At 46.0% G+C, this 14,112-nt stretch overlaps 1 protein-coding gene across 2 annotated transcripts; it reads right to left on the reverse strand.

The window, feature by feature from the left end:
• Nucleotides 1–2,831: 2,831 nt before the first annotated feature.
• LOC147605005 (putative CoA ligase CCL7) lies at nt 2,832–10,700 on the reverse strand. Of its 2 annotated transcripts, none has more exons than XM_086794105.1 (6): nt 9,627–10,700; nt 7,672–7,861; nt 7,393–7,538; nt 3,442–3,509; nt 3,241–3,343; nt 2,832–3,134 (listed from the first exon to the last, which is right to left on the reverse strand). In XM_086794105.1, exons 1-6 carry the CDS (start codon nt 10,626–10,628, stop codon nt 3,021–3,023), a joined length of 1,623 nt encoding a protein of 540 aa, XP_086650231.1. In that variant the 5' UTR covers nt 10,629–10,700; the 3' UTR covers nt 2,832–3,020. The 2 variants fall into 2 exon arrangements, 1 of the variants encoding a protein (XP_086650231.1); XR_015265234.1 differs by having other exon boundaries at nt 3,090–3,134; nt 3,241–3,335.
• Between the last annotated feature and the right edge of the window lie 3,412 nt (nt 10,701–14,112).

Below are 14,112 nucleotides of genomic sequence, written 5' to 3' on the forward strand. Positions count from 1 at the left end.
GGCATGTATTGGCCAGATACAGCAGTTGATCCGGAACTTCTTATGGGCCAACAGTGAAGGCCAGCTAGGGCAAGGGTGGGCAAGCTGATCGTTAGAGGACTCCTTCCTGGTGGTGAGCCCTAGAAGGACTTCCTCTTGGCTTGGATTTCAGCCCGCACCCCGAGTCTAGGGGGCCCTTGGCCGTAGAGTACCAGATGGATTTTCACAGAGATGCGGACTCGCGGTTTTAGTCCAGCTTTTGAGGACAGATTTGCAGCCAGGTTACTTCGGGCTTGGGATCACCTCAAGCTGGCTCTTAGGCAGATAGCTCTGGCAACGTCAGAGGAGCGGCTTCAGTAGCCTTCAGAGGAGCGGCTTCAGTAGCCTTTGGTCTGGAGCCCCCTGATCCGTTTACCCAGTGGCCACATGTTGGGGGCCCGACCTCATGTATCATGGGGTGCCTTGAGCATAGGACTAGCCAGTTCCTTGGAGATTGGATCGCAAACAGACAGTTACCCCCAAGGGTGAAGGAGAGAGGCCTGACATGGGCCGGGGGTAGAGACAAGCTCAACATCAACATCGACTCAAGAGTGACTGACTCCTATCCCAGACCCAACTCCCCCAATGTGGCTAGGTCTGTTTACCAGACATGATATTCTCGTGGCGGTCCACAGAGCAGATGAGGACAGTAGTCTGCTCACTTCCCATGGCAGATTAGAGAGATCCAAGCTTCCCTTAGAGGATTTCAGTGTTGCACCTTGCAAAGGGCGAGGGTGATTGGTTTTTAGGCACGGGAGTGGCAAATAGACCCACCACCGGCCAAGGTGGCTAGGGAGAGATTCTGGCAGCTATGGATATGGGAGTGCCGACCTCTCACACGCCTACAGTGGGACCCTGGAGAGTGGATTGCGCATGACCCTGCTGATCAGGAGGAGACTCTGGATGCCCCCTTCTTTGCATATACAGCATGGCTAGGCCGCAAGATCCAGATGCTAGAGATTGATGCCACCCTAGCAGACAGCACATTGGCAGTCACAAGGCCTCTCATAGCGTTTCCTTTCAGATTTTTGGAAGAGGCTTTGGGACAGTTTTCGGCCTAGAAAGATCACCGTCTTTCTTTGGCTGAAGGCACACAGGAGCTTGGCGGTCGGCACTTGGCTAGCAGTTGGAGGTCCGATTCACATCACATCTTATTCACTCACATCTATCCATTTCACATCACATCACCTCCAGTCATAAGGAATGGATGTACATAGAGCTAGTTAAACTAGGAAGACTAGTTTTGGGCCCCCATTTGTAATTGGGCGGCCATACATTGTAAATATGAGCTCATTTATATAAGACATTTTATAAAATATGAAAAGGGACAATTCCATTTGTCTCAATTGAGTCTTGCCTTCTCTCCCTCTCTTTCTCTCTTGAGCCTCTCGGAGCCACTTCATGGCCCAGTTGAGGTGCATTGTGTAGTGTTGGTGCTGGAAGGGCCAATGGTGATTGTCTAGGGTTTGGAGGCAAGGCTTGGGTTAGAGTTTGTGCTTGAGCAGCTCTTTGGTGGGGTAACAATTGGTGGTTTCATGATTACGCCACCTTTGGCAGTAAGCACAATAGAGAGTGGATCGGGGTCTTAGTGTGGACACTCTATACTGGTGTGGTTAGCTTGACAAATCGGGCACCATACTAGTTCCCTCTTTGGGTAAAGATGGGGTTTCCCAACTTGATCCTAACCTCCCTCGCCCACGGTGCAGCCACCCTCAGGAGTCTCAGCGACATTGTCTTTGGGATTGCCAAAAGACTCAGCAGATTTGGCAGCAGATTCTCCACACCTTCACTATGGACAGGGCCTCGACCCGGATCATTACATAGGGCACTGTCGCTTGGGCCACAAAGGCTGAGGTGGTCAGGGCTTATGAGGAGGATGGGGGAGGGCTAGCCCTTCAAGTCTCTCACCATTGTATTTCCGCAGTACCAGTCACAACCCCACTTATAGACCACTAACGACCAGGCTCATGCCAGAGATGGGAGATTTACAATAGCATTGCAGCTTGGCACATTTGGCGAGCTAGATGCAACGAGGCCATAGAGGGTACCCACACTCCGTCTATCAGGAGCATTTAGCTTGACATCATTCATACCCTCCACGGTCAATGGGGGAAGTTACAAGGAGGTTCTGACCGCATGCGGAAGCAGCGGAAAGCTTTCTTGAGGCTATGGAGGCCTGGCCCTTTTCTCACAGATAGAGGTGGTGACCCCACTTGGCATTACAGACCACCTGTGTGGTTGTCCCCCCCCCCCCCCCCCCCCCGGGTTTTCTCCCCTCGTATGAGATAGCCTTCTCCTCACAGAGCGGCCAACCGGAGGAGAAGCATCTCTTCCCCTTATAATCATTTGATTCCCTCCCCATACATGAGGTGAGTTTGTATCTAGCCCTTCGTGGTTGTATCTAGCCCTTTGTGGCTATCTTTCATTAACTAATAGAAGGATCTTTTTCCCGGAAAAAAAAAATGGAGGATTTAGCGACCATAGACAAAATCCACACCAAGATGATTCATAGGGATGAAAGGGGGAGAATACTGAATACTGAAAATCCAAAAGGCGATATATGACACCAACAATGATTTTTGACGGGCTGGGTCACCCTTCAAAATGATGGGATTAGTAAAAGTAGTGCCCCTCCCCCTCCCCCACACAGGCACGCTACACACACATGCACAGTTTCAGTACCTGCTGCGGCTCAAAATATACATGCAAGTTTTGACTCTCTCTCTCTCTCTCTCTCTCTCTCTCTCTCTCAAACACACACGCATGCACGTGCACAATTTGAGTACCTGCTGGGACCAAAAGATAGATGCAAGTTTTGAATGTAACTTGGAACTATTTAAAACTGCTTTGCATATTTGAATGTGCAATTACATATTTGAATGTGCAATTACAATGACGAGGAGAAAGCTGGAGAGGGGCGTGAAAAAGATTAACATCCTTCAAGTTGTGTGATCTTTGCAAAAGGGGGAGGGAGGCCACCAGTCTTATAAATGACATGAAATTCACAATCTGGAGATCGCCTTCTGGGAAAGCTCCCGCCGTAGGATCTTCCCTGAACTCGACTTTGGGATTGTGTCCACAAATTTAACCTTCCTCACCTTCTTGTATGGAGCAACCTGTATAACCCACTTGTTGAATGACCAACACTATAATTTGTAGTACAATTACAAACAGATTGGAACAGGCCAGATACTTATGAGACTAAAGGTCTCTTGTACAAACCTGAGCTGCAACAAATTGAATGACATCATGTTCACGTAAAGAGCTGCGAGTAGACCGAACCACACAAGCCATAGGCACTTCCCCTGCATCATCATCTGGAAAACTACAAGAACCGGTATAAAGACTAGAAACTGTCTGGAGTGAAATCCCGTAGCCAAGTCTTTGAACACAAAAATGTATTTGTTTTTGCTGAGAACTTACGGCACAACAGCAGCATCTATGATCTCAGAGTGGGTCAGCAGTAATGCCTCCAGCTCCGCAGGTGCAACCTTCTCAGCAAGTAGCGTGATATTAGTGGGAGGAGTGCAAAGATATCTTCAAGAAAAAAAATAAACCAATCTCTCTCTCTCTCTCATATCAGGGGACTCTAAAAAGGTAGCACTCAGGGAGGTGGGATCAGCTGCACACCTCTCAGACCTCTATTACAGACTTTTTTGGGCCCCCCAGGGCAACCAAAGTGACCGCCATCCAGGCTTGCAGCTTGCCTGGACAAGAGAGCACAGATGTCACGTCTAACACCACGCATCCAAGGAGTCACTAGAGAGAGAGAGCAGTCCCTCCAAAGGCCCAAATGTCTAGACCCTTCAACTGCCAGCTGCTAATACAGAACATTCTCAAAAAACATAGAGATAAACTGCCACAAGAGGTGGACATTGATGCGCTATATACCATTCAGGAGGAACATGACAGCCGATGAGCTTTGACTCTCTTCATTGTATACACTGGTCAATGTAGTAATACCATACGATAAAATACGGGGTTTTTTTTTACACTTACAAACTATGGAGCTTCAAGCTTGAATGTGAGGAAAGGTTGGGGGGGGGGAGGAGTCCTCAGTGCTTGAGGAACCAGAACATGGAGATGTGTCTCTCCCAATTGGATCTCCCAATTGTCTCCAAAAGAGAGCATGCATGGGTAATGCGATGCCAAAGGTCTCCCAGTGTAGTGTTTACGACTAATGGACCGTCCTTGCACACATACGGGCAGTGCATCTAGGGTGATAGGTTTAGGGACTCCTCTGCAAATCAAAATGGCCCTGTCCAAATCTTCTCCCTCGTACATAACTTGAGGATCTAACTGTCTAGCCTACCTATACTAGGGATCTCCAAGTGATGTAGCAAGATTCTCCCCTCGTCCAGATCAAAATGGCCCTGTCCAAATGGCCCGGTCCAAATCTTCTCCCTCGCACATAACTTGAGGATCTAACTGTCTAGCCTACCTATACTAGGGATCTCCAAGTGATGTAGCAAGATTCTCCCCTCGTCCTACCAATCAAGTGTACACTACCAATCTACCTTGCCAGATTTTTTGGGTCTCTCAACAACCCCATATGGAATGCTGAGTGGACACAAGAGTTGCGAAGTATTGCGAGCATTTGGGATCTATTTCTCGAGAAGAGAGGAAGGGGGGAAGGGGGGGGGGGGGGGGGGACATATCGTACCGTACCATATGAACCGTACAGTACCAATTGGTTCGTACCAGTACGAGAAACAACCATGAGTTATTCATGGATCATATGTACTCATTCTTAGTCTCATAGACACTTTGGGCCTTTTGTAGACGTTTGATTCAATCTCTCTCTCTCTCTCTCTCAGTTGTATAGCGAAGGAGTCTCCACATGGAAGCTCCACATCAGCATGATACTCAGAGGCACAAAAGTGCTCCATCACAGACGGTGGTTGTGGAGAGCTTCTATGAAATCACACACATACACACGCGCATGCACATATGAACACGTGTGCATGCACGTGTATTACAAGATGAAAATAACCACCTAGGAGCACGAAATATTGAATGCTTCCAAGAGAGTTGTAAAGTCAGATGGATACTTTAATGCCGAATCTCTGAAGCGAGCTGGAGCTTCCCCCCGTCTGCGCATCTGTGTCTTTCCCCCTTCCTCTGTCGCACTGCCCTGCCTCCTGTGCATTTCCGCAAGCCTTTGTGCTCTCCCACCCTCCCCAATCTTGCGCTCTTTGTCACCTTGTGCGCCCTCGCCTCCTTTTCGCCTCGCCTCTTCCTTCAGTTCCCTCCAACCTCTCGCCTTCGCCATTGCCCGCTGCCTCCCTAGCCTCCCTTTCTGTGTGCGTCCCCCCACCTTCGCGATCCCCTCCACTTTCTTCCTTCCCGCTGCCTTGCCCCTCCTTGCTTCTTCCCCCTTTGTTGTCCGCTAGCCCTGCATTCCGCCCACCCTCGAGTTCTCCGCCAGCCTGCTCCCGTCGTCCTGATCCTCTTTGTCTCCCCAAGCCCTATCCTCTTCAGCCCCCTTCATCTGGTGTTTTCGGCTTTTGGGCAGGTTTTTTCTTCAGTGAGTGTCAGCGTCTTTTGGTCTCTAGGAGGACTCCATGGCAACCGCTTTGTCATCCCCGATTGAGGCCGCCGTCCCTTGCCTTTCCTTTTTTGAAGCGGACCTCCAGCTCCTCGCTTCAACAATCAACTCCTAGGAGGCCTCCACCCTGGTTTGCAAGATTGTGGGTAGCCGCCCGGCATGCGGACAGCTCAGGCAAGCTAGCCTCATCAGCGAGCTTGGCAAGATTACTGATATTCATCCTTTGGTGAGTGCATACTACCAGGTTGAGTTTGATTCGCTTTTGTAGCATCAGATAGAGTCATGCAACTGAGCCCCGTCACTCTGCGTATGGCACAGGCCTTCTTTGCGAGGTGGCAGAACAGCGTCGACCCAGCATCCAAACCTCTAACTGGCATCTTAGGCTATCCACAGTCTTCTTTCCTCGCCTCAAGAAGGAATATCTTCCCATCCTCCTCCCCACTCCCCTTCCCAGCTCAGCTCCTCATCAAGGGGGAGGGGGGGATCTTGCCCATAGTCATAGGAAATGGCCGTTTCAATCCCTAGAAACGTGTTTCTCTGTTTCAGCCTTCAAGACCTCATCTGTTTCCATGGCCATTTCTCCTTTCCCAAGTGATATTGTCATAGGAAACGGCCGTTTCCACTCATTCATACCCTCCGTGGATAGTGGGGGAGGCTTCAAGGTGGCTCTGACAACATAATACGGAAGCACCGCGAGGCCTTCCTGAGGATTTGGCGTCATGGTCCCTTTCTTATTGACAGTGGTGGTGAGCCCACTTGGCATTATACATCACTTGTGTGATTGTCCCCCCCCCCCCAAAAAAAAAAATAAATAAATAAATAAAAATAAAAAATAAAAAAATAATTAATTAAAAAATGTATGAGGTAGCCTCCTAGAGCGGCTGTTTGTACTTAGCCATTATGGTTGTTTTGTTTGGTAACTAATACAAGGATCTTTTTCCCTGGAACAAAAAAGTTAGTCACAAACGGCCCAACAAGTAAAACCAGATAACACAATGGCCCGTAACTTTCAACCAAGGGATGAGATAATTGCTTCAAGACACAGGCAGAGGTTTGCAAAGGTGGTGAAGGTTGGAGTGATGTGGTCATAATTGCCAAGAACCAAAACAGTGATCATGTAGGAAAATAGGAAAGAGAAAGTAGGAGAAGTTAAATGGAAAAGAAACAGTTTGTGAAACTGAACGTCATCAAATCTACAGAACTTATGCAACAAGCAGCAGGCAACAAAGATGGGAAACTGAGTGGTCAAGAACGGTGTTCCCAAAGTGTGAAATGGAGATTATGTACGTAGCGTAGGATTTGAAGAATGGTGACAGAAAGACAAAAGGTTATACCTGCTGGTTCTTAACAGCCAAAAGGAGAAGGCCCTTCACATGAGGGTTGCGGGCTATGGTCTTACATACAGTCGTAGCCAGCTGAACACACTTGATTGCAGGTCAAACCCGCGCCACATGGCAGCCATCCACACCCGGGCTTCCTTTTCAGGGATCTACGTGTGCCCCAGAAGTGTCCACTTCAGCCCACTACGCTCCAACAGCTCAGCCTAATGTTCATGTTGTCTTGCCATCAGGTCCAATCTCACCTCGTTTGGTGTGAAACCAGGATCCCGGTGGGCATATTGCTGCTAAGACATGGCTTCTCCTAATGCTGGGGGGCATCAAAAACATTAGCTAGCAGATACCTGGTCTAAGTCCAACTTGAGGTGGCCTGACTGAAGTGGGAGCAAAAAAGAAAGACCATAAATTGGACCAGAGGGTGCTAGCTTACCATGCTAGAAACCTCGATATAAACACACAATGGGGATGTAAAAGACCATAGCTACGTACCTGCAAGCCCTTGTACTTAATCAACTCCTTTAATCGATCCATAACATAAATGTTGCCCTCATCATCAATGTATACAAGGTCTCCTGTATGTAGCCACCCATCTTTGTCCAGAGTTGAAGCAGTGGCTTCCTGATTGTTGAGATAACCTACACAAAATAATATTATCAAAGGTTTTGACCTTTAACATACATCTGCATTTTAGAATAAGAAAAGGTTTTGACCTTTCCTTGTTGTTTTTTTTAATTATGGTATTTGATTAACAAGAAAAAGTGTTTACACCTTGCATGATGTTGGGTCCTCGAACCCATAGCTCGCCTTGCTCGTTAGGAGGAAGACGTTTGCCAGAGCTAGGGTCAACCACAACAGCTTCCATTCCAGATACCAAGGGTCCTACGGTGGCATAGTTCTTCTTGATAGTTTTAAGCATGGCAATAGATATGATTCCAGAAGTTTCTGTCATACCATAACCCTGTCCATGGAAAATGCATTAGAAAATGCAGAAACTTTTTTGAAGGCTACAAAGGCAGCCACAGAAAATAACCTATGCCTTTCCAGCTCAAAAAAAAAATTAAAAATTAAAAAAAAAGTTTTTAAAAAAACATATAATAACCTTTTAACGATCATAAAAGAATGTTTCTGTTGCCTTGGGTTTGTTTTGGGGCTTGTGTGTATTTTGTTGTTGGTGTTGGGGTGGTTTTGAGGGGGGAGTCGCCAATAACCCTATAGTTACTAATAACTATGCCTCCACTTCTAAGCCTCCTCCCGTGTGGGTGAGTTTATCTCCTACTGAGCGCCTGCTACACCCGGCCTCTGGCTCGGGCACCTAGGATGGACCTAGTCTGGACGTAAAAGATATACAGTTGGACATCGTGAAGTTGTCCAGATCATGGATTCCATGGTCTGTGGGCATTTTTTTGGAACACTGGACATTGCACTAGAAAAGTGGGAACAAGAGAAGCCCCCAAAGCTTAAATACTCCTTGGTAATCTGAGATAAATTCCAAGGGGCGCCAGGGTCCCAATGCGGTGTCCAGTATTTATGTGTGCCTATGGTTATTAAGTGGATAAATTGTGTCTTTATTTTAAGTGCTTAATTGCATTGATAGTCGTGTGCACACCGTTCCTGGTCTTGTGCAAGCTACTGACAAAGTCATCATCCCAATTGACATGGCCACCAGCACTCTCCCGAGAATCACACCTAGAGTTGCCACTCCAAGAAGCATGAGAAGTAAAGGAAACATTCCCTCTCTCAAGATCCTTCTTTCTCTTCTCATTCTTCTCACTGCTCTTCTCCCAATTCCCATTCCTCCACACGTCACAACTCCACTTCGAGACCTCACATCCTGATTATCATGTCAAGCCCTGAGCAGGCCTTAAGCCGCCCAAGTTCAACAGGAAGATGACAATGAAGACACTGAGACAGGCTCGAGAGAAGTCAACCACCCTCATTCTAATCCAAAATCATACGATTTGCAATTGAGAGGATTGTCGAAGTCCCATACTTAAAAAATTCACACCACCAGCACGGCTTAAGGAAACACTGGGGAAAACTTTTCTCGACAACAGAGGCAAGTAAGTTGCTAACTACCTCACTTGTTTCAAGAAACGTTGGGCCACATGAAGCAAGTCAACAGGTTCACAAAGGCCTGGGGCAGTTTGTACGGGAATGACCATCAAAACCGTGGCTAGTCCCAAAGTTGGGGCACAGCAGCAGCCTCAAAAGGGTGAGGACAAGACTAATGAGAGGAGCCTCACTTGCTCATCTATAGCGAGGAGGTTGGCACTGCTGCTGTGACTCAATCGAGCACATTGGAAGGTTTTGCCAAAAGAACTAGAAGAAGAAGACTGGTAAGGGCAAGGAGAAAACAGGTTCCTCAGCAACAACTATTGTGAGCTTCAGTAGACCACTCTCGGCATAAGTCACCACAGCTGCTCTTCATCTGACCGTATCTCTATTGTTCTTGGACAGCATGACACAGTGATCAGCTGGGGCACTGTTCATGGGCAAGCAGCTTCCACTTTTTTGACAGTGCGCAAGCTCACAGTAGTTGACATTGTCAACAGTGGTGGATTTGTGTTGGCTACAGCAGAAAGAAGAAAGAAGGCCATAAGACCTGGAGGGATGCTAAGATTTAACTGTTTCAAAATCTCTACCAACATGATGGTAACTTAAACATGCTAACAACCACATACCTAAAGGTCAATTTTTGCCAGAAGAATGCGTTACAAAAGTACCTGTCTAATGTCTGGAACCTTAAGACGTTTATAAATTTCCTCCAAAGTCTCCTGACCGACAGGAGCAGCGCCGCTCGTCATTTCTATCACAGAGCTGAGATCAAATCTCCTAATCACTTCCTGCTTTGCTAGAGCAATCATAATGGGGGGAACAAGGGGTAGATTTGTGATGTGGTAAGTCTGGATTGCTTCCAGCATATGTACGAAATCAAATTTGGGCATGGTGATGATGGTGTTGCCCCTTTGCAACTGACCAAAGACTATCACAGACAGTCCGTAGACATGAAACATGGGTATAATACACAGGAAGGTTAGATCTGTCTCCTTGTATGTATCTGCATCACCATTCACTTGCAGAGCTGCAGCCATGAAGTTTCTGTGTGAGAGGATGACCCCTTTGCTGAGTCCAGTGGTGCCAGAAGAGTAGAGAAGAGCTGCTGTATCTGTTTGCTTGATTTTAACAGGAGGTGCTTTGTGTGAAGAAGCCTCCTTAATTGTCTCTGAGAGCAGCTTCACAGACGGGTTTCTCTTGTGTAGTGGTTCGCCGTTGATGAGAAGGATGGGCAAGCCACAATCCATCACTTTATCTGTTAATTCAGGGACTGTGAGGATAAGCTTCGCTTTGGAATCCTTAACCTGCTTCAGAATCTCAGTGGGGATACAGATGGGGTTCACTGTGGTGGCTATGGCGCCGAGGGATATGATGGCGAAGAAGACAACGGGGAACTGCACAGAGTTGGGGGAGAGGACGAGGACAACGTCGTGTTGCTTGATGCCGAGGAAGGAGAGGCAGCGGGCTGTGCTAAGGATATGAAGGCGAAATTGGGAGAAGGTGAGGGATTGGCCAGTGAAGGCGTCAGCTAGGGCGAGGCGGTGGTGGAAGGGGCGGGAGGAGGTGGTGGAGAAGAGAGATGAGATCATATCGAGGTCGGAAGGGATGGAGAGAGGGGGGCGAGGGGAGTTGAAGATGAGGGAGGCGGGGTCGAAGCAGGGGGAAGCCATAGCCACGCAGAGCTGACAGAGATTAGAAGCACGGGAGATGACCAGGAGAGGGAAGAAGGAAGAAGAACGCAATCGAATAAGTTCAATTTTTTTTTTTTGCTTTTTTTCTCCTTCGTCTTCTTCTTGTGGATCACCGAGATTCCGCCAAGATTCCCCTTCCGCTTTTAATCCTTTTCACACACACGTACGGGCGGACAGATAATAAGAGGGCCTACTCGTACTTGAATCGAAGTTTGAATGTCAGGTTGAGAATGTACCCCTTAGATCATGGAAAAACAAGAATGCACAGTTAGCGAGTTTCGTGGTGCGTGGTGTCAAATTTGCAATCTCTAAGTGCTCTTCTGTTTCAACAAATTGATTTCGGAGCTTTGTAATATGCGGATTCCGTGCGTAACAAAGGTGCCTTTTGTGTTTTAGTGCTATCACCCACCAGTATAAAGATCACCTTTAACACACTGATGGTCCAAACTTGGACTGACCAAACTCTAGTAATAAAACAATAAAAGTTAGGTGTCCCAATCTGACTGGCTAAAAATTCGTCATACTATATATTGGCCCTTTGCAAAAATGCTACTCCCTTCTTTGTGTGACTTTAAACATCCACATGCCTACATATCTCAAAAATACTTTCACAAGTAGAAGATTGGCATCACAAATTGAAGCAAAACTTAGTAGTAACCATTATGTGGAAGATCTTGATCACACACAAAAAGAGAATGAAAAGGAAGAGAAAGAGTGACATGGCCAAACTTGTTGCTTTTGCTGAAGAAGAATGTACAAATTTTGATTTGCAACACTTGGTTTTGTGTTTATTTTCATAGAGAAAGACGCTTCTCCAAGAAGATTCATAAAATGATTCATCATGAAATGCTGAGAAAATAAAATGATGCCTAAACAACAAGAAGGAGAAGGATACTATGGGAGGGTTTTGCGTGGATAGAAGACTTGGAGAAATGTGCATTAAGGCGCATAAGTCGTGCAAGGTAGGTAAACATCAAATCACATAAGTCATGCAAATCAACGAAAGATATGAATCAACGAAAGATATGCTTGTGGTGGAGAGGGACTGCCTTTGTGAAGAGGGAGGAGATTTCAAACTTACATAAATGCATTCATCACAAGAAATTGAGAAGAAGATGCTCACTTCCTCTCAGCGTGCACGTGCGCACGCGCACACACACATATATATACATATGTACATATAAATATATATGTACATATGTATGTATCAATACACACACACACACACACACACGTATATATATGTATACACACACACACACACACACACAGACATATGTGTGTGTGTGTAAAGAGAGAGAGAGAGAGAGAGAGAGAGAGAGCGAGAAAGAGCTCTTGCCTCATCCTCACTTCCCAATTTTGAACATGAAGATGGAGTTTGGAAAGCAATGTCAAAACAAGTGCATCCATAAGTGAGGTACAAGGGACCACAGTTTTTAGTCATTGTGTAAAAGAGTACGTAGTGGGCGTTGATTACACACACACGCAAGCACGCACGAACAAACGCACACACACACACACACATAGAGAGAGAGAGAGAGAGAGAGAGCACTTTCCTCATCCTCACTTCCCAATTTTGAACATAAAGATGGAGTTTGAAAAGCGAAGTTAAAACAAATGCATAAGCGGGGTACAAGGGACGACCAGTTTTTAGTTGTTGTGTAAAAGAGCAGGTAGTGGTGAAGGTAGGGAGAATGAAAGCACGGACGTGTGCACATGCATGTTAGGTAGCCATATCATTAATTCTTGAAATGTGGCCATGTGGGCTAATATTAGGTGAGTGGCGATGAGTGGGACCCACTCTCCAACCTCTTGGTCTTAGAAGTTGGAACCTAGTAAAAAGAGTACAAATATTATGTGTACGATTCAAAAACCTCCTCTTTACACATACTTAATTCCCCTTCATCATGGTGTGTTTTTGTGCATGTGTGGGTAGGTGAGTACGGGGACGCTTAACAACCAAAGCATGTGTATCTTCCCCTACCTTGCACCAGGCCTTTGAAGTAGATAGAACGGCTCAAGGGAGAAGTGGCTATGGCATCCTTTGTGGTGTGGGATGCTAACCTCTTCCAACTTGCAACAACCAGTCCTATCCTCCTCATATTCCTTTCCTATGGGCAGCAAGCTCTAGCCTCGCCTTCTCTCAAGCCCTTTAGAAGCATCAGAGGCAAATAAATCATTTGCATACCTCGACTCTTCTCTTGCCCCTATGCCCACCTTCTTCATTTCCTTCTCATTCATGGGTCAAGGTTTGGGCTCTAATGTGGTAGGGTTTTTTTCTTCTTCTCCAAGGGTTTTGGTTTTGCATGAGTATTTGCCTTTTTCTCTACGAGACACACACGGACTTTGCTCGATATCTTAGAGTGGCCCTTTAAGGTCATTAAGTGTAGAATTCAATGCATGATAGAGATTAGGAATCTGGAAATAAATTTCTGGGACTACATTAAGAAATTACATAGTACAATGAGGCACATGAATATGTGTGTGTGCCTGTGTGCATGTGTGCATGCATGCACACATGCACACATGCATGTGTGTGTGTGTGTGTGTGTGTGAGAGAGAGAGAGAGAGAGAGAGAGAGAACATGCATATATACATGTGTGCGTAACATAGAGATAGAGTATCTCTCTCTCTTGATATAGGAAAGCGTGTGCGTGTGTGTGTGTGTAGATAGAGAGAGAGTATCTCTCTCTTGATATAAGAAAGCATGTGTGTGTGTGTAGATAGAGAGAGAGTATCTCTCTCTCTTGATATAGGAAAGCACATATGGAAATTTTTAACCCTCTAAGTGAAGAAGATTTTTTCTAAAGGAAGGAGGATCCCTCCCCCCTCTAAAACCATAAGGACCTCAAAAATACAAAGATGGAATCCTTCCTAATGATTCCCCCTCTAAAACCATAAGGACCCTCAAAAATACAAAGATGGAATCCTTCCTAATGATTGACAAAGACACAAGAATTAAGCCCAATAAATCCAAGGGAAAAAAGCAACTCATATGGAAGGGATGCACTTATAATGCCCTATAAACACATTAGTTCTATTAACTAATGTGAGACAACCTATAGACACATTAGTTCTATTAACTAATGCACTTATAATGACCTATGAACACATTAGTTCTATTAACTTCATCATTTTTCTTATAATTTGAGGGAACATGTCATAGCTCTAACAAAGCACCAACATATGCTAAGTCTAACACAAGAATTATGTGAAACCACCATGCTCATGGCCCCACCAAACATCCATATTGTGTGTTCAAACCTCCATGCTCATAGCCCCAACTCTAATTTTTGATCCATAAGGAATGAACAGTGCAAATGCACTCATCTTGCACATCCATTTACATCACATTCTTTCACATACACATCCACATCCATTTACTTCCCATCTCTCCCTTTTACATATCCTCTCATTTCATTATTCACATCCACATCCATTTACTTCACATCTCATCCACATT

Source organism: Cibotium barometz, chromosome 60 (genome assembly GCF_041138505.1).
Source record: "Cibotium barometz isolate CiBa-2024 chromosome 60, ASM4113850v1, whole genome shotgun sequence".
Lineage (NCBI taxonomy): Eukaryota > Viridiplantae > Streptophyta > Polypodiopsida > Cyatheales > Cibotiaceae > Cibotium > Cibotium barometz.